The sequence below is a fragment of the Procambarus clarkii genome, chromosome 94 (assembly GCF_040958095.1).
Source record: "Procambarus clarkii isolate CNS0578487 chromosome 94, FALCON_Pclarkii_2.0, whole genome shotgun sequence".
NCBI classification, from domain to species: Eukaryota; Metazoa; Arthropoda; class Malacostraca; order Decapoda; family Cambaridae; genus Procambarus; species Procambarus clarkii.
In genome coordinates, this window is record NC_091243.1 from 11,283,172 (window position 1) to 11,301,928 (window position 18,757).

General features: G+C 42.0%; 1 protein-coding gene across 1 annotated transcript; it reads left to right on the forward strand.

The window, feature by feature from the left end:
- Nucleotides 1-1,210: 1,210 nt before the first annotated feature.
- Nucleotides 1,211-18,267, forward strand: LOC123747242 (angiotensin-converting enzyme). Its single transcript, XM_069319952.1, has 14 exons — nt 1,211-1,278; nt 10,260-10,399; nt 11,207-11,371; nt 12,161-12,257; nt 12,510-12,653; nt 12,945-13,084; nt 13,545-13,697; nt 14,134-14,297; nt 14,709-14,833; nt 15,841-16,084; nt 16,545-16,643; nt 16,970-17,110; nt 17,325-17,491; nt 17,793-18,267. Exons 2-14 carry the CDS (start codon nt 10,358-10,360, stop codon nt 17,828-17,830), a joined length of 1,719 nt encoding a protein of 572 aa, XP_069176053.1. The 5' UTR covers nt 1,211-1,278; nt 10,260-10,357; the 3' UTR covers nt 17,831-18,267.
- The last annotated feature ends 490 nt before the right edge of the window (nt 18,268-18,757 follow it).

The following is an 18,757-nucleotide window of genomic DNA, read 5'->3' on the forward strand; positions in this document are numbered from 1 at the left end:
GGTTGTGTGTTTCCTGAAGACAAAATTTGTTATAGTTCTGATAGCAGATTTTTCCTGAGTGATGATGATGAACTTCAGGTACTTTGCGGAGGTGTACATAATATCAGGATTATTTTAGAGTATTCCTTCAGTTTTAGATACTTTTTTGGTTGATTAATAGGTTTAATATTTCGTTTATATATTGCCTAGGGAATTATTCCTCAATTTTTACTAATGCAGAATACAGTAAACTAATGCAAAATTCATAGCAAATATCTCTATAGGTATTGATAGTTATTACTACACGCACATGAAGAACAAAGGAAAAGCAAAACAAGATCAAACCAAGAACGTCGCCCTTTTTTTTTTACAAATTGACCAATCTGTTAAAAATTCAACGTTTTAGCACAAATTAAAGTGTTCTGGACGACATCCTAACAATTTATCCAAAATTTGCTTGTCTATTTTAAAGAATGAAGAACAATTTTTATTTATATTACTTCTAAGCTGCATCACTTATGAACCCATCCCTGCCCTTGTGTGGCAGTGCACATCCCTGCCCTTGTGTGGCAGTGCACATCCCTGCCCTTGTGTGGCAGTGCACATCCCTGCCCTTGTGTGGCAGTGCACATCCCTGCCCTTGTGTGGCAGTGCACATCCCTGCCCTTGTGTGGCAGTGCACATCCCTGCCCTTGTGTGGCAGTGCACATCCCTGCCCTTGTGTGGCAGTGCACAATAGAAAGTTGTTTTCACATATCTATACATTAAAACATTGATTGTAACCATGATATATATATGTGCTTCAGCCTACAGTTTAGACCTATTGTATTAGATCCTCTATCCTGCGTGACAGTGAATACCAGCATTATCCTCACTTTAATAAGACTTAATCGAAATCCTCAGATTAGGCAAAATTGTAATTAATTTTGTCAATAAAGATGTTAATAATAATAATAATAACCCTAATGTTGACGTTTTCTATGCATTGGCCTCAGTAGGTTAGGAAGGTTGCTTGGGGTTTACCTGGCCAGGCAAAACAGTTGCATTTCTTACGAAGTAACAACTCTAGAGAGCTGGGCATGGTGGCAGAGGTCAGCAGCCTCATATAACGGGTGTTGAAGAGGGCGGAGGGAAAAGGCCCGAAGGACTGTTTCTCTGCGCATGCGCCAAACCGGTGTTTCGGCCATTGTCCCCGTGAGCCCAAAAGGTCACTCTGGGCGATGCTGTCGGCGGGGTTAGTCATTGTGTTGTGGGCTCTGTGTGTGTGTTGCGCAGAAGCCCTCTTTCGCTCACAAACAAGTAAGTTGTTTGCATTTTGTTATTCACAGCTAGTTGGCTGTTTTGTAACGATGCAGTGTTCACGCCGGAGTAAATATCGCTATCGAAACTGTCGATATCTATCACAGTAACAAGGTTATCGCGAATAACCGAATTCAATTACGGGCTCATCATAACCCGTGCTACATGGACATTTCGTTCTGAGTAGCTAAATCTAAAACAACAACAACAACATGTCGATATCGCTAGTGTTGAAGGTGATAGTTGAAAAAAAATGAAAATAACTTTTGGATTTTTTTTTTTCAACAACAGTAAGTTAAGGATCCTCTGGTAGGTTAGGTGGGCAGGAAATTCTCATAAAGCTTCAAAACGTTATGAAAAACGATAATTGAAAGTTTCCTCTCCTAACCTTACCGAGTAAGCCGGACGACTCAAACAGAAAACGAGACAGTACGTCACTTTTGTGAGTCGATTTCATTTCAAATTACGTCCACTTTTGGCCATAGCGCGCATACCAGCGAAAAGCGACGTTATATTTAATAGGACGGGTTGGCGTGTGTGTGTTCAGCTGTTTAGACCAACCATGTGGCTGGTTTGTGACTACCTTGTAAAGCCATGGGCTCCCCACACTGCCAGGTCATTGCTAACCTTGTGTCGTTATGAATTTTATGACGTCATAGTGACGTCACACACCTCTTACGCCCCATATATGAAAATTCACACACCTCTTACGCCCCATATATGAAAATTCACACACCTCTTACGCCCCATATATGAAAATTCACACACCTCTTACGCCCCATATATGAAAATTCACACACCTCTTACGCCCCATATATGAAAATTCACACACCTCTTACGCCCCATATATGAAAATTCACACACCTCTTACGCCCCATATATGAAAATTCACACACCTCTTACGCCCTATATATGAAAATTCACACACCTCTTACGCCCCATATATGAAAATTCACACACCTCTTACGCCCCATATATGAAAATTCACACACCTCTAACGCCCCATATATGAAAACCTCTTTTTATCTCTTATTTCATAGACGTGCATCAACCAATTAGTTAGCAGACGTCTAGATATTACCACTGCTAGGCTTAGGCTCGGCTACAAGTACCTCTGGCAGTTTATAACATCTGTTGATATAGATTTGACAAATTGTAAACTCTGTCAGCAGAACTATTCGCATACTTTGCGTCATTATATAATGAAATGTGAAAAAAATAGCGGAATTCAGGGATAACACCATCAATGGAATCCAAGAAATGTGTAAGTACATCATTCATAATGATGGGCGGGCCGGACACTAGCTCTCCACATATATCAGTTGTCTAAATTAGAAACTGCATTTGTGGTCCGTCTTGAGTCCAATGTTAATGTGACGATGTGCATTGAATTTTGTAACTAGCTCATCAAGATTGTAACTTGTTTCCTTGAGGTGAGGTTACCTTGAGGTGATTTCGGGGCTTAGCGACCCCGCGAACCGGTCGACGACCAGGTCTCCTCGTTGCTGGTCTGGTCTACCAGGCTGTTGCACGCCGCTGCTCGCAGCCTGACCTATGAGTCACAGCCTGCTTAGCTAAATTAATTGTGGGGTTCAGTCCCTGAGCCCATTATGTGCATCTCTAACACTTTCCACTACCGCCTACAGGATGGAGTATGGGGTGCATAATAAATGAGCAAAATTTAACTAAACTGCAGGTATTCGACATGCAGTTAATAAGAGATTTTAAGTACTAACAATGCCTGGGCGTTTACATATATATACTGAAAATAGGAGTTCCAGGTGAAAATTGGATCATTTGCTTCTGTCAAGGGAATTGTACCACATTTTGTTCAATGTATATACACTGAGAGATTAATTAATATTACACATTGTTTATGTCTAAAGTATACTTTGCTAGTTAGTCAGTAGGCTATAGTTGCGGCCTGACACTTACACTTACACTAAACTTACACCTTAAATGTAGCGTTTATGCCTATACAATATTACTTAGAAGTTTTATTCCTAAGTCCATTTATTCATTTTATAAATATTTATAAACATCATTTTTTGCTTAATTTTCTATGTAAACTTTGAACACTTTTATTACTGCGCAAAAAATATTTTTTTTTAAATAATCTCAGGACAAATCTTTATTATATACTAATGTGATAGCTGAGTGTCATAGAAATAATTTCAGTTGACACTTGTGTTTGAAAATTCATTTTGAAAATGTTGAAAAATCTTTGAATAATACAGTTTTTATATTTTTTCTTCCTTTTTATTTATGCTGCGATGCTGAAACTTGGACCAGTTGGATCCCTTCTTATATATATTGTGACGGTAACGCGTTGGTGTTCGGCTGTTTAAGGCTAGGGGTATGGCCTCGTCACATAGTTATAAAAAAAAATAGAAAAACTGGAACTTCGTCTGTGGTAAGGTAAGGAGAAGACACACAAAACACAAGTAAAACTTTAACAATGAAATTTTAATTACGTTAAATAAATCAAAACATGAAAATATGGACAAACAAATATGTATAATAAAATCAATGAATCAAAATAATAAGAATACTTAAATGACACAATGAAAGTTACGTTAAGGCAAAATAATAAGAAGTGCAACACAAAAGTTAAGTGGGAGGTGCTGGAATATTGGCTTAAAGCCACCACCTCTCTCAGTACACGCTAACGTCTAGCTGGGAGGAGTGCTGGCTACGAAAGCACGGAACATTCTGAAGACTGATGTTGGGGCGACCCCAGACATCGGGTAGTATTGGGGGGCGAGTGCAGGTGCAGCCAGACCGGCGACCAATCAGCGGAGCCGTAGCGATCAACGGGTAGTTTGGTGATTTGGGTCCGAACAGGTGGCGGGCTGCATACGTTTCTGCTCACCCTTGCAAGCCTTGCTGGTGTTGGTGTTGTTGTCGTTGTTTGACATTTCTTCCATAGTCTTTTATATAATTGTGACGACGTAATTATGAAGGGAAGAGCAGGCTCAATCTCTTGAAGGAGATTATTGTCACAACTCTCCCCCGAAGCCTGCGGTTCTGGAAGAAGTACGTCGTTATGTGGTGGAGTAATGGATGGAGTTGCTTCTACTTCATAAACTCTGGAGAGATCATGGGCTAAGATGTTGTCAGACTCTTGGTATAGCGTGTCTCCAGGTTGAATTTCTGCAGGTAGCAAGCCCATAGTAGAAGACGTTGAGATGAGAAGTGGGCGTGCTGCAGGAGGTGTAGGGTGGTGTGGTCCGTATTGATGGTGGACCGAGCACTTTTCAGGTGTGGAGTGAAGTGCTGAAGCTTCAGGATGAGGAAGAGTAGCTCCTTGCCAATTGTTCCGTAGATCCTTGTAGCAGTAGTCGCTGACAGGTGTATTCTTCTCGCCTCGTTGCTGCATCACGACACCACCCACGTCGGTACCATTGGCGTCGACATGGAGGATGAAGGGCTTATCTGACGAGGTGAGAGTGGAATTAGAAGAGGGCATAGGAGCACGATTATTATCCTGAAAGCATTTGGGAAGATCATTAAGGATTTTGGAATTAGAAAGCGCCGACTCCTTGTCAGTGCTTTCGGGAGAAGAAGCCGGGATGGTCTCACTGTGGATGTAGGGTTCTGTGAAGGTAGAACAATTAATCAAGACAGTGGGAGGAGTACCATTATATTGCTTCAGGAGGTTGACGTGGCACAGCTGGGTCTTCCGCCGCCTATCTGGAGTCTCTATCACATAATTATTATTATTCCTGCACTCTTTGACGCAGTAGGGTCCTGAAAATCTGTTTTGTAAAGGTGAACCTGGGATAGGGAAATAAGCAAGGACGAAGTCTCCCGGCTTGAATTTTCTTACTTTGCTGGTCTGGTCGTAATGAGTCTTCATTCTCACCTGGGCTTTCAATAGATTATCATGGGCAAAGCGGTGGACTCTCTCTAGAATGTGCTGAAGGTTTTGAAGAAACTGGGGCACATTCTGATGCTCACTGAAGGTGGCATCTCTGAGAGAGTCTTTGAAAGCCTTAAGGGGAGTACGGCACTTACGGCCGTAGAGCATCTCATAAGGAGATACTCCTAGGGACTCATTGGGGAGACTTCTGAAAATACACATTATTAGGTCAATCTGCTTATCCCAATCCTTTGAGGTTTCACTACAAAACTTTTTCAAGAGTGCTTTGATGGTCTGATGACTACGTTCAAGAGAACCCTGTGAAGCAGGATGATAGGGGCTGGACAATACCTGTTTGATGTTGAACTCCTCCAGTGTTCTTTTGAAGAGATCACTGGTGAAGTTGGTGCCACAGTCACTTTGAATCTCCCTGGGAAATCCGTATTGAGTGAAGATCTTCAGTAGATGTTTGATAACCGTAGCAGCCGTGATGTTCTTCACTGGAACTGCTATGGGAAATCTGGTGGTAGGACACAGGATGGTTAGGATGTAGGCGTTACCTGAACTGGTCCGAGGTAAAGGACCAACACAGTCTATTATGAGTCTGTGGAAAGGTTCCGCAGGCACCTGTATGGGAATCAGTGGTGCTCTGGGAATGGAGACGTTCGGTTTGCCTGCCCTCTGACATGTATGACACTGTTTTACGTACTGTTTGACGTTGTTTACCATACCTGGCCAGTAGTAGTCTTGACGAATCCCATGGTAAGTCTTGTTGAAGCCGTAGTGGGAGAATGCTCCGTGGGCCAGGTGTAGAATAGTGGGCCGCAGGCTGGTGGGAATCACAAGTTGTTCGGTGTTGGCCCAATCGTCCTCCTCCTTCAGTTTACTGGGTCTATATCTGCGGTAGAGCAAGTCGTTCTCTAGGAAGAACCCAGGAATACTGTCGGGTTGAGTCTCAGCCTGGAAAAACAATGGTGTTAAAGTAAGATCTTCCCTCTGCAACTTACGGAACTCCAACTTGGTCAGATGCGGGGGTAGTTTCTGAGGGTCTTGAGGGACAGCGGTAGCAGTAGAGTCAGCTGGCTGTGGACGTGCGGCTTGTGCACGGGTGTTCACGAGAACCGGAGGAGAAACTTCACTCTCTTGAACCTCTGCTGGAACATACTCAAGAATAGGGTTACTTGGCACAGAGTTACACACCTGGGGTTTGTCCATGACGATCAGGTTGGTTGGTTGCAGGTCTTCTGCCAAGTCGTTGCCTAGGAGAAGTTGCACTCCAGGCATGGGAAAAGGCTTTTCCCTGACGGCGACTTGGACTTCCCCGTTCACGTAGGGACAATCCAGGTGGACTCTGGCGAGAGGGTATGGAGTAGTAGCAGTGAGGTCAGTGATGAAGACCGTTTCCCCGGTGTAGACTATGTTGGGCACAGCCGACTTCAAGATGATCGATTGTAGAGCCGCTGTGTCCCTCAAGATCTTCAATTTGAAACGTCCCTCCGGATTTGAACCGTTGGCAGAGACAGTTCCAGTATACAGGTGGTTACTGAAAAGAGAAAGATCATTAACATCAACACCAACATTCATCACAGGCTTACCGGACTTAGGAGGAGTTGGTTTGGGTCGTTGTTGGTCAGTGGTTCCCTTGTATTGAGACTTACCACACTTGTCTATGGTATGTCCATAGAGTCTACAATATTTGCAGTACAGTTGTGAACCAGCTTGATCGGGGCTCACCTTCTCGTAACTGTACCACGACTTCTTACTGGAGGATGGTTCAGGTGTCAGCCGGTGGATGAGGCTGTAAGTGTCAGCCGACTTAGCACACTTCAGGTAGTCGGTTTCTTCTTTATCTGCTAAGTAGAGGCGGACAGGAGGCGGCACACGTCTCAAGAATTCTTCAACAAGCATCAGGTTGACGAGTTCTGTAAAAGTAGAGACATGTGCTGCTTCCAGCCATTTCATGAAATACCTCCGTTTCGTGTTAGCAAACTCGAGGAAGGTAGTGGTACTTGCCTTCAGGTGGTCACGGAATTTCCTTCTATAACTTTCGGTGGAAAGTAGGTAGGCGTCCAACACTGCTTGTTTCAGAGTGTAGTAGTCATTCTCAGACGCCAAAGTACTGAGTGTGACTGCAGCTCTACCTGTAAGATGGACTCTGAGAAGTGTGGCCCATTGGTCGACAGGCCAACTGAGTTGATTAGCAAGGGTTTCAAAGGTGGTAAAGAACACATCAACTTCTGCTTCTACAAAGGATGGCATTAACTTACTTGCATGTGATATATTAAAACTGACGGGAAGATTGGCAGTAGCTTGTTGGCGTTGAGTGAAGTGTGAAGTTTCCAAGGAGATTTCGCGTTGACGACACTCTAGAGCCAGAGTCGCTTGTTGCTTGTCATGTTCGCGTTGCATCTCCAACTCGCGTCGTTTGGTTTCAAGCTGTACTCGTTCCCGCTCCTGGAGTAGTGCAACCTCACGTTCTTGTTCGTCTCTCCTCAAGGCAGCTTCACGTTCTCTGAGGGTGATTTCTCGTTCTTGTTCTTCCCTCCTCAAAGCAGCTTCGCGTTCTTGTTCTTCTCTTCGTATGGCAGCTGCTTCTCTTTGCTGCTCACGTTCAATCTTGGCCAGCTCTAGTTTAAGTTTCATCGTTGCCAAGTCAGTTTTCTCTGCAATATAGTAAGTTTCATGAGTTTCAGAGTCTATCTTACCTTGCTCTAAATAGTAATCCAGCAACAGGTTGTGTAGGTCATTTTTGTTGGCTTGGTAGGGAACTTCTAGTTGATACTCATGTGCAAGAGTTTGTAGTTCAGTCCTCTTGGCACGACTTAAAGTCCCTATTTCACCTGCTGGATTTGCACGGAAAGTTTGGAGACGAAACATGGTGAAATTAGCAAATAAAGGTACACGAATGTTCAATAATGAAATGTCAGAAACAGGACAACGTGGCAACTGGCACCTATCCTGTGTGATCTTTAACAATTAACGTTAAGTGAAAGATATTAAATGATTAAATTAAATCAAGGGCGCAGGAAATCTTGTACCCGGTACTCATGTAAGAGAATAAGGGCAAGAAAATCCTACTAACAAATGAAACAAAGTTTCGAAAACAAATGAAACAGTTAAATGCTTCAAAAGTAAAATTGGTAGTCCAAGGATGTAGGCATACCTTGCCAAGTCTCTATAGGACATAAAGCAAGTTTTCCCCACTGAATTTAATATGATACTTACAGAATTAGCGAACTTTTGTGCTCTGAAAAAATAAGCTAATTCCCTACCGTTGTATGTATCATCATCTCTGACTGACGTGTAGGGGTGCGAGGTGTCAACTGGTGACGAGAACTGCTGCTGAGGTCCCAATTCAGCAACTAAAGTTCGAGCTAGAGGAACTATGGCCCTCTTTGTCCTCCTACAGTCAGATTGCAGAAGATTGGGTACTCTTGACCCGGGGCAGACCACAGTACCAGGGTACCAATATGATGATCTGTCAGAATGAGAAATATTCAAGGGACATAGATGGTAAATACGAGTAATAACATGGAGGGAGAGATGACCAATTAAGAGTATGACTGAGGCCTACAGTCACCACGTAATCCAAAGTTGTCTCACCTTCACTATATGTTACTCTCGTAATGCACAATACACCGCACCTTATAAAAAATGAAATTGAATGAAAAATAGTAAAGCTACGTTAACAGAGTTAAATACGCTTACCATAAATTACCACTTGGCACCAGTACCTGAGTGAAGCTCCTAGGACAGGCCCCCATATAACTTGTGACGGTAACGCGTTGGTGTTCGGCTGTTTAAGGCTAGGGGTATGGCCTCGTCACATAGTTATAAAAAAAAATAGAAAAACTGGAACTTCGTCTGTGGTAAGGTAAGGAGAAGACACACAAAACACAAGTAAAACTTTAACAATGAAATTTTAATTACGTTAAATAAATCAAAACATGAAAATATGGACAAACAAATATGTATAATAAAATCAATGAATCAAAATAATAAGAATACTTAAATGACACAATGAAAGTTACGTTAAGGCAAAATAATAAGAAGTGCAACACAAAAGTTAAGTGGGAGGTGCTGGAATATTGGCTTAAAGCCACCACCTCTCTCAGTACACGCTAACGTCTAGCTGGGAGGAGTGCTGGCTACGAAAGCACGGAACATTCTGAAGACTGATGTTGGGGCGACCCCAGACATCGGGTAGTATTGGGGGGCGAGTGCAGGTGCAGCCAGACCGGCGACCAATCAGCGGAGCCGTAGCGATCAACGGGTAGTTTGGTGATTTGGGTCCGAACAGGTGGCGGGCTGCATACGTTTCTGCTCACCCTTGCAAGCCTTGCTGGTGTTGGTGTTGTTGTCGTTGTTTGACATTTCTTCCATAGTCTTTTATATAATTGTGACGACGTAATTATGAAGGGAAGAGCAGGCTCAATCTCTTGAAGGAGATTATTGTCACAATATATATATATATATATATATATATATATATATATATATATATATATATATATATATATATATATATATATGTATATTATATATATGTCGTACCTAGTAGCCAGAACGCACTTCTCGGCCTAGTATGCAAGGCCCGATTTGCCTAATATGCCAAGTTTTCCTGAAATAATATATTTTCTCTAATTTTTTCTTATGAAAGGATAAAGATACCCATTTCATTATGTATGAGGTCAATTTTCTTTTATTGGAGTTAAAATTAACGTAGATATATGACCAAATCTAACCAACCCTACCTAACCTAACCTAACCAATCTTTATATGTTAGGTTTGGTTAGGTAGCCGAAAAAGTTAGGTTAGGTTAGGTTAGGTAGGTTAGGTAGTCGAAAAGCAATTAATTCATGAAAACTTGGCTTATTAGGCAAATCGGGCCTTGCATAGTAGGCTGAGAAGTGCGTTCTGGCTACTAGGTACGACATATATATATATATATATATATATATATATATATATATATATATATATATATATATATATATATATATATATATATATATATATAAAGTTTGATTTAATTTGAACAACTTTAATATTCTAAATTATGCCCCCCTTAAGCCCTCTTGAGAATGGTAGGCCTCAACCCCAAAACTTTGGTCGACAGGTGGCAGCATCCATGTATCCAGGAGCAATGTGGAGAGTGTGGCTAGCGCCTTCCTGGAGAGTCTGGACACTCTGGCGTCAGAGAAGTGCAGCAAGGTGATGCTCTCTCAGTGGCAGCATCATCTCAGCCTCCCGGATGCTGTGAGTTCCACCCAGGATGTTTATCTTAAGTTTCCTTTCGTTTATTTTCTTCACCGTTGCGGGTGAAAGTGGGACAGACGCTAATAATTTTGGGTTATATTTTATTTGAATGCATCAACGCATTATTGCGGAATTAGTAATGAATTCATTTTTGTGTGTTCTTAACATTTCCGTAATAATCATATTTTGTTTTGGGGTGATTTGACTTATATCTTATAACTTCCACTGTTTTTTTTCTGTCCTCACTTCATCTACTCTTGAACAGTCAGTCTTGTTATGTTCTGTAGGCCTAGTGCGAGCTAAGCCACTTTGTAATGTTCTCTAGGTCTAGGAGCAAAGCTAAGCCAGTCTTGTAATATTCACGTATAAAATTTGTGAATCTGACTTTTGTCCCATTCTCCATCTTGGTCCCTTTGTGGGTTTCCATCTTGGTCCCTTTGTGGGTTTCCATCTTGGTCCCTTTGTGGGTTTCCATCTTGGTCCCTTTGTGGGTTTCCATCTTGGTCCCTTTGTGGGTTTCCATCTTGGTCCCTTTGTGGGTTCAGTTGAAAATCTTCCTCAAATAACAACCAAATATTACTTGAATCCCAAATATCGTTACTTTAAAGATGTTTCCACAAGAGTATATTAGCGCTATCAGTTATCGAATTCATCTCTTAAGTAATGCATTAAATTTAGAATAAATTTGAATTATTTGACTTTCATAAACTTTCGATTTATTTAAGAGGCTTCGTAGTTGTTTATGTAATATATTGTAAAGGAAAGAAGTGTTTAGTGCAGCGGCTTCATCCGAGTCCTCTCCTGTAGGAGGAGGAGGCCACGCTGCCCCACGACCAGTGGCAGAAGGAGATGTGGCAGGCAGCCCAGGTGTTTAAGGAGCACTTAGGTGAGCTGCCAGGGCACCTCACAAGACAGTTCCAGTTGCTCTCCATCCTGGGCACAGCCGCCTTGCCCGACGACGAACTGGCGAAGGTTTGCTCTTGTTTCTTAATGCTTTATTGAATTAAATTTAATAAAGAGCTTCAATACGATTAAAACTTAATATATTTGTTATAATAATGTGTTGACTAAACCCCACACTAGAAAGTGAAGGGACGACGACATTTCGGTCCGTCCTGGACCATTCTCAAGTCGACAATCGACTTGAGAATGGTCCAGGACGGACCGAAACGTCGTCGTCCCTTCACCTTCTAGTGTGTGGTCTGGTCAACATACTTTAGCCACGTTATTGTGACTCATCGCCTGCACGTGTATCAGATATCTTTTATATCACAGAATTTTAAACAATAAAAGAGAGCATTTATGGGCTGAGACACATAAAAGGCCTCAAGATATGACAATGTCGTCATGGTTGGATATTTTAATTTTCACTGAATAAGCTGTCTGGAGCAAACAGCAAATGCTGAGTCAAAATATTTCTTGGTGGTCAAACACAGCGGCTTCCTTAACGAATTATGAATTTAATTCTTATCTTTTTCTCTAGTGTTTTAATTATACAATTTTCTTGTGTATCTTGACAAAACACAAATCATGCATTTCATTGCTTTTAGGCATGTCGTGGTTAAGTGGTCTAAGGCGTGAGCTTCGGAATACCCTAGTATGCAGGTTCGAATGCTCTTCATTGCGCCTACTAATTTTATCATTGATACATCACTTTAATACAATTTCTTTGCACATGAATCATTCAGCTAATGTTTTCTATAATAATGTTTACGAATAACATTAAAAACACATAAATTAAGCCATGACTATTCCAAGCAGATACGCGCCATCAAGTCAAAGATGCTGGACATCTATAACACCGCCAAGACCTGTGACTTCAAGAACTCGACCAGGTGTGACCTCAGCCTCAAACCAGGTGTGATTTCACTCAAATTTTTGTGTGATTTCCAACACTCGGAACCTTTATATCATTCGCGATCATTCTCCCTCAGGTATAGTGAATCTCGCTAAAACAGTTAACATAAGCCATTACCATTGTCAGCACATAACTGGTAAGTGACATCAACCACCAACATCATTGTAACCATAGAGTTGACAGCTGACATCAACCAATATTGTTGTGATAGGGTGACAGCTGACACCAACCTCTCTCTCGTTCTGACCACAGAGCTGACTCAGATCATGCAGGAGAGCCGGGACTACGAGGTGCTGACACAGGCCTGGCAAGCTTGGCGGGACAGCTCTGGCAGGAAGATGAACGGTCTCTACAGAGAGTACACCCAGCTGGCCAACGAGGCCGCCAAGCTCAATGGTAAGTCAGACAGTGTTTCCCCTACGAGAGAACCTTGATTATTAGTCATTAGCCAAATGTCAACAATATTTTGGTATGCCCAAGTCTGCCTTCTTTAAGGAAGGTAGAATTCTCGAGCTAGTCACTAGAAAATTCAATATTAATCGTAGAAAACTAATATAATTTGGATGAAACCAAAAATGTGTGATATAATGCCAATAATAAATGAACTAAGTTAATGATAAATATTTGTATTCATCTGAAATTTACAACATGCTCAAAGTTTTCCATCTATGTGTTTGGTTATAACAGGATTCAACAACATGGCGGAGATGTGGCTGATTGAATACAACGAGACAGGAACTTTTATGGACAATGTAGCAGACAGTTACAAGCAGCTGATGCCTCTCTACAAGCAGCTGCACGCCTACGTCAGGAGGAAACTACGAGAGGTTAGTTGTTTGGAGAGTAACTTGTGAGAGGACGATGATGTCGTCGACAGCCACATTGCTTTGATCGTATGCTCGTATATGCTATCATCATATTTACACATACCTTCATCGGGGCCACAGCTCTGCCTTTCCTCAGTTTCGTAGCAATACAATGTTTTTGGTGGCATTAGATCCATGCTCTCTCTCTCTCTCTCTCTCTCTGTCTCTCTCTCTCTCTCTCTCTCTCTCTCTCTCTCTCTCTCTCTCTCTCTCTCTCTCTCTCTCTCTCTCTCTCTCTCTCTCTCTCTCTCTCTCTCTCTCTCTCTCTCTCTCTCTCTCTCTCTCTAGACTATTTCCAACAATAGACTGGAGTAACCGAATCACTAATCAATTTACTCTAGACTTTTGTCTCGTTAGTCGGTAAAAAAATATTATTTGCTCCATGTAAACAAGTGAAGGTAACACAGAGTTGCTCTTACAGGTGTATGGGGCCGAGCGGGTGACGGCCCGGGGGCCCATCCCGGCCCACCTGCTAGGGAACATGTGGGCTCAGAGGTGGGACCACATCTACCACTTGGTGGCCCCTTACCCGGCCAGGAAGTCACTGGACGTCACGCAACAGATGCGGAAGCTGGTATGTTCCTTCATCTGTGCTTTCACCTGTACTTGAGGTCGATCTCGAACCCATTGTTGATGTGACGACTTCGCTTTCGCTTTGATGTCCATAGGGTCTTATATTGAATTTTGTAACTAGCTCATCAAGATTGTAACTTGCTTAGCTAAATGAATTGTGGGGTTCAGTCCCTGAGCCCATTATGTGCCTCTGTAACCCTTTCCACTACCGCCCACAAGATGGGTATGGGGTGCATAAGAAATGAACTAAACTAAAAACTTCCACTGGAAGAAATTCCTGTCAATAGAACGTCTTCCCGATCGACCAATCAAAGAAATGATTTAAAACGATTAAAGATGTTTTTTTTGCGGTTAGAAAGTTATATAGCTGAGAATGTTGTGGGTAAAGTGATGGCTGAAAGTAGCTTTCTCCATAACTATCTCCCTGAATCTTGCAGGGGTACACACCGAAGATGATGCTGGAGGTGGCGGACGACTTCTTCGCTTCAATGAACCTGACACGGCTGCCTGAAGCGTTTTGGCAACATTCTATCCTTGAGAAACCCGCCAATTCCCTGTGTCACTCTTCTTCTTGGGACTTTTGTAACGGCAAGGACTACAGGTGAGAAATTTGTTAAATATTAATTAGAATACTCTTTTTGAACAAATCCACAAGGGCCGTGATGAGGGTTCGAACCTGCGTCCGAGAGGACCCCAGACGCTGCCTTAATCGACTAGCCCTTGTTAATTTGTTCATTTGATGCATCACGCTATTGTGATTTCTGTGTGTAATACTCTTTTTTGCATTTCTAAAAGTATAAATTGCGATAATGACCAGTTCATAATTAATTCTGGATTACAAATACTCAATTTTGGATTAAATTTAGTCACTGGTTGGATTAAAAAATAACCTCGGTAGACAAAGATCTTCATTATACTAAGTAATTCATTGTAAATACATATCAGATTAAAACAGAGATGAGTTTAACTTTTGGACAGTCATAAATGCAGGCATTTTTATTTCCACTTCAAGAATCACAATGTGCACGGAGGTTTCAATGTCAAACTTGATTTCCATCCACCACGCCATGGGCCGCACACAGTACCAGATGCAGTACAAGCACCTGCCTTTGGTATTCCGGGGGAGCGCCAATCCTGGTAAGCTGGATATGTTATAGATATCGATAAGCATCTTTCAAATTGTAAGCTAAATGTTATTCAGTTTATGCAATAAATATGAATTTGATAATGACTGATGTACATTTGTTGACCAGACCACACACTAGAAGATGAAGGGACGACGACGTTTCGGTCCGTCCTGGATCATTCTCAAGTCGACATTCGACTTGAGAATGGTCCAGGACGGACCGAAACGTCGTCATCCCTTCACACTGAAAAGTTTTAAACATGTTACAAAATAGTTTCTGAATCTAAATTTGACAACGTAATAATTAATTTTTAAATTGCTGATAAATGTAGCTTTTTAATCTAAATATTGAGTATTCAGTATATAATTATTATTATATTGCGCTGTTATTATGAATTTCTCTTTGGTAAAGAATTTAATGTTAATGTAAAATGAATCACAGCCTGGTTGATCAGATATTCTTTGGAGGTGGTTATCGAGTTCTCTTTTGAACACCGTGAGGAAATCGGCCATTTATGTCCCTTACGTGTAGCGGGAGTGTTGAAAAGTCTTGGACCTTTGCAGTTGACAAGAGTTCTCTCTCGCCGTACCTGTTGTACCTCTGTTTTTCAAAAGAGCTATTTTGCACATCCTGTCGTGCCTTTTGGTCATATGTTATATTATTTCCGTATGCAGATTTGGAACCAGTCCCTCTAATATATTCCAAGTGTAAAATAATATGAAAAATAGACAGATTTTTTTCTAAAATGTTTAATTTTTATCAAATCATATACTTAAATAACTGGTAATTTTCTTAAACCAATAAAGCCTGAATAGTTAGTCACATTGCGGACCAGCGGTGCGGACCACTGCGGCTTTCAGGCTACAGCTCCGTCTCTGATCTAATAAACTGAAGGATCTGTTATTCGCGGTAAAGAGTTCTAAATTAATATGAGATGTTTTCTATCAGATTCAGATATAATGAAAACATACACCCAGACACAACAATGTTTTCAAACAACATTGCTCTATTTCATAGGGTTTGGGGAAGCGGTTAGCCACGTCCTTAGTATGAGTCTCTCAACCCAGACACATCTGAAGAAAATTGGTCTTCTGAGCCACCTCAAGGAAGACCGAGAAGCCGAGATTAATTTTCTCCTGAAGATTGCCCTGAATAAGATCGCGTTCCTGCCTTTTGCCTTCCTGGCTGACATGTGGCGGTGGGATGTCTTCAACGGGGACATCCCCCACACACACTGGAACTGTGCCTGGTGGCAGCTGAGGTGCGGGTGTCATCAAGCAATTGTTCCTGGTCTTGTAATCCTCTTTATTTTATTGATTTTTACTGGTCTATAAATACCTGAAAAATCTGGCACCTTGTACAAAGTATACTTGATATAAGAAATAGTGATGATTTCATATATAATGGTTATATTGAGATAATATGGCGCATATTGTCTGAATATAATCACTCACTCGTCGTCCGGAGTTGGAAAACCTCATTTTTAATTATTAGTTCTGGTATCAGCTTTGTTTTCTTTTAGTTATGACATAACATGAAACAGTTTTGCTTAAATAATTTCCAAATACTTGTAAATGGCCTTTATGGGTGCGTAAAGATCACTTCTTTCAAACACGATCAGTCATTTTTCCGACCCCACATCATATGGGCTTTTATATCCATACATTTATGTCAGTGGTATACTGGGGTTCTTTACATAAGTTGTGTGGTGTGGTTTTCAGGTTCCAATTGCAGGGTATGAAGCCCCCAGTTCCACGGAGCGAAGAGGATTTCGATCCAGGAGCCATGTATGAAGTGGCTGCAGGCGTTGATTACATCAGGTTAGTCTCCCGTGGAGGAGTGAGGTATACTTTCCTATAAGACTACATATACATGAGAAAACACGTAGGAGCCTTGATGAGAATTCGAACCTATGCTTTGGTTTGAATCTAATGTGATTTCTCTGTGTACGCACATACACATTTTTCTTTGCAGTCTGATTAATTTGATGTTGGTGCAAAAAAACGTTCCATTATTGACTCCCAAAGTATTGAAGTTAGAAGAAAAATTTTAACATGTGGAAATTTTAGAGAGGCAGGAGAAGAGTAAACAAGTAAGTGTCTTTGGCGTAAAGTTTCCCATAAACAAAGCCCACTATTCATTCCAGGTATTTCGTAGCTCACGTATTGCAGTTCCAGATCCACAGAGCGCTGTGTATCATAGCAGGAGAATACAACCCGCTCCATTCCTCCAAACCACTCCACGAATGTGACCTCTACCACTCCACCGAAGCTGGCAACGCTCTCCGGTACGTAGAGAGTAGACACCCGAGTTTTAATGCCCCTAGACACCTGAGTCTAAATGTGCCAGTTTAGATCCCAGAGAGAGAACGGTAACAAGAATATATTGCGGGTATTAATGGGCTCGAAGTCGCGTCCCTGGCCTCGCATGACCTCAATATTTTATCGTAGATATTACGCTTTTAATATTCACAGCGCCTGAGGTAACGTTACCTTTGACAGGGCCATGATGCAGCTGGGAAAATCCAAACCCTGGCCAGAGGCGCTGGAGGCGGTGACGGGCCAGAGGGAGATGAACGCCTCCGCCTTGACCGAGTACTTCAGGCCCCTGCAGGAGTGGCTGACGAAGAACAACCAGAAACACGGAGAGTTTATTGGCTGGGAGGCTGGTGAGTGAGCTTGACAGCCCTGACTATGTTGATTGTTGGCTGACTTTATTAAAAGATTTTACTGGGTGTATAAGTGCACTGACGGTGGTAGCTTAGTGGGTAACTGATTTCACTGACTTTACGATCTAACTTTCCTAATTTTACTGACTGTTCAAGTTTAACTGAACTGACGTGACTGACTTCACTGCCCGATAGGGTGAGTAAGTCATGCTTATGATATAACTCTGTATATGATAATTCAATATGATTTTCTTGTTTTCTGTAAATTTTAAATGTGGATTTGTTTGCATATTTTCAACAGATGGTGATAATTGCAGTGATCCTTGTGTCTGCGATTAGAGCTGCGTGTCCGCTTTGTTCATTCGGATCAAGCTCAAGGACCAGCTCTACAGACTCTACATGTTTCTAAGTGCCACTTCTCCAGGTTACTCCTTTAAGTGCCAGACCCATCAGACGACTTGTATTAAGTGACGACCCTCCAAACTATTAGTATTGAGTGCCAAACCACTAGACAATTATTTTTAATTTGTTCTAGTTTCCCTTATACATATGTGTGTGTGTGTGTGTGTGTGTGTGTGTGTGTGTGTGTGTGTGTGTGTGTGTGTGTGTTTACTAGTTGTGTTTTGCGGGGGTTGAGCTTTGCTCTTTCGGCCCGCCTCTCAACTGTCAATCAACTGTTTACTAACTACTTTTTTTTTTCCCCACACCACACACACACACCCCAGGAAGCAGCCCGTGACAGCTGACTAACTCCCAGGTACCTATTTTACTGCTAGGTAACAGGGGCACTTAGGGTGAAAGAAACTTTGCCCATTTGTTTCTGCCTCGTGCGGGAATCGAACCCGCGCCACAGAATTACGAGTCCTGCGCGCTATCCACCAGGCTACGAGGCCTGTGTGTGTGTGTGTGTGTGTGTGTGTGTGTGTGTGTGTGTGTGTGTGTGTGTGTGTGTGTGTGTGTGTGTGTGTGTGTGTGTGTGTGTGTGTGTGTGTGTGTATGTGTGTGTGTATGTGTGTGTGTATGTGTGTGTGTATGTGTATGTGTGTATGTGTGTGTGTGTGTGTGTGTGTGTGTGTGTGTGTGTGTGTGTGTGTGTGTGTGTGTGTGTGTGTGTGTGTGTGTGTGTGTGTGTGTGTGCGCGTGTGTGTGAGTGTGAGTGTGTGTGTGTGTGTGTGTGTGTGTGTGTGTGTGTGTGTGTGTGTGTGTGTGTGTGTGTGTGTATGTGTGTGTGTGTGTGTGTGTGTGTGTGTGTGTGTGTGTGTGTGT

Bases quoted from the DNA above. Each gene is read 5' to 3' on its own strand.
- LOC123747242 (XM_069319952.1), top strand. From the start codon at position 10,358: ATGCTCTCTCAGTGGCAGCATCATCTCAGCCTCCCGGATGCT. The intron at 11,372-12,160 runs GTTTGCTCTTGT...TATTCCAAGCAG, and splicing joins CCGACGACGAACTGGCGAAG to ATACGCGCCATCAAGTCAAA. The intron at 13,698-14,133 runs GTATGTTCCTTC...TGAATCTTGCAG, and splicing joins CGCAACAGATGCGGAAGCTG to GGGTACACACCGAAGATGAT.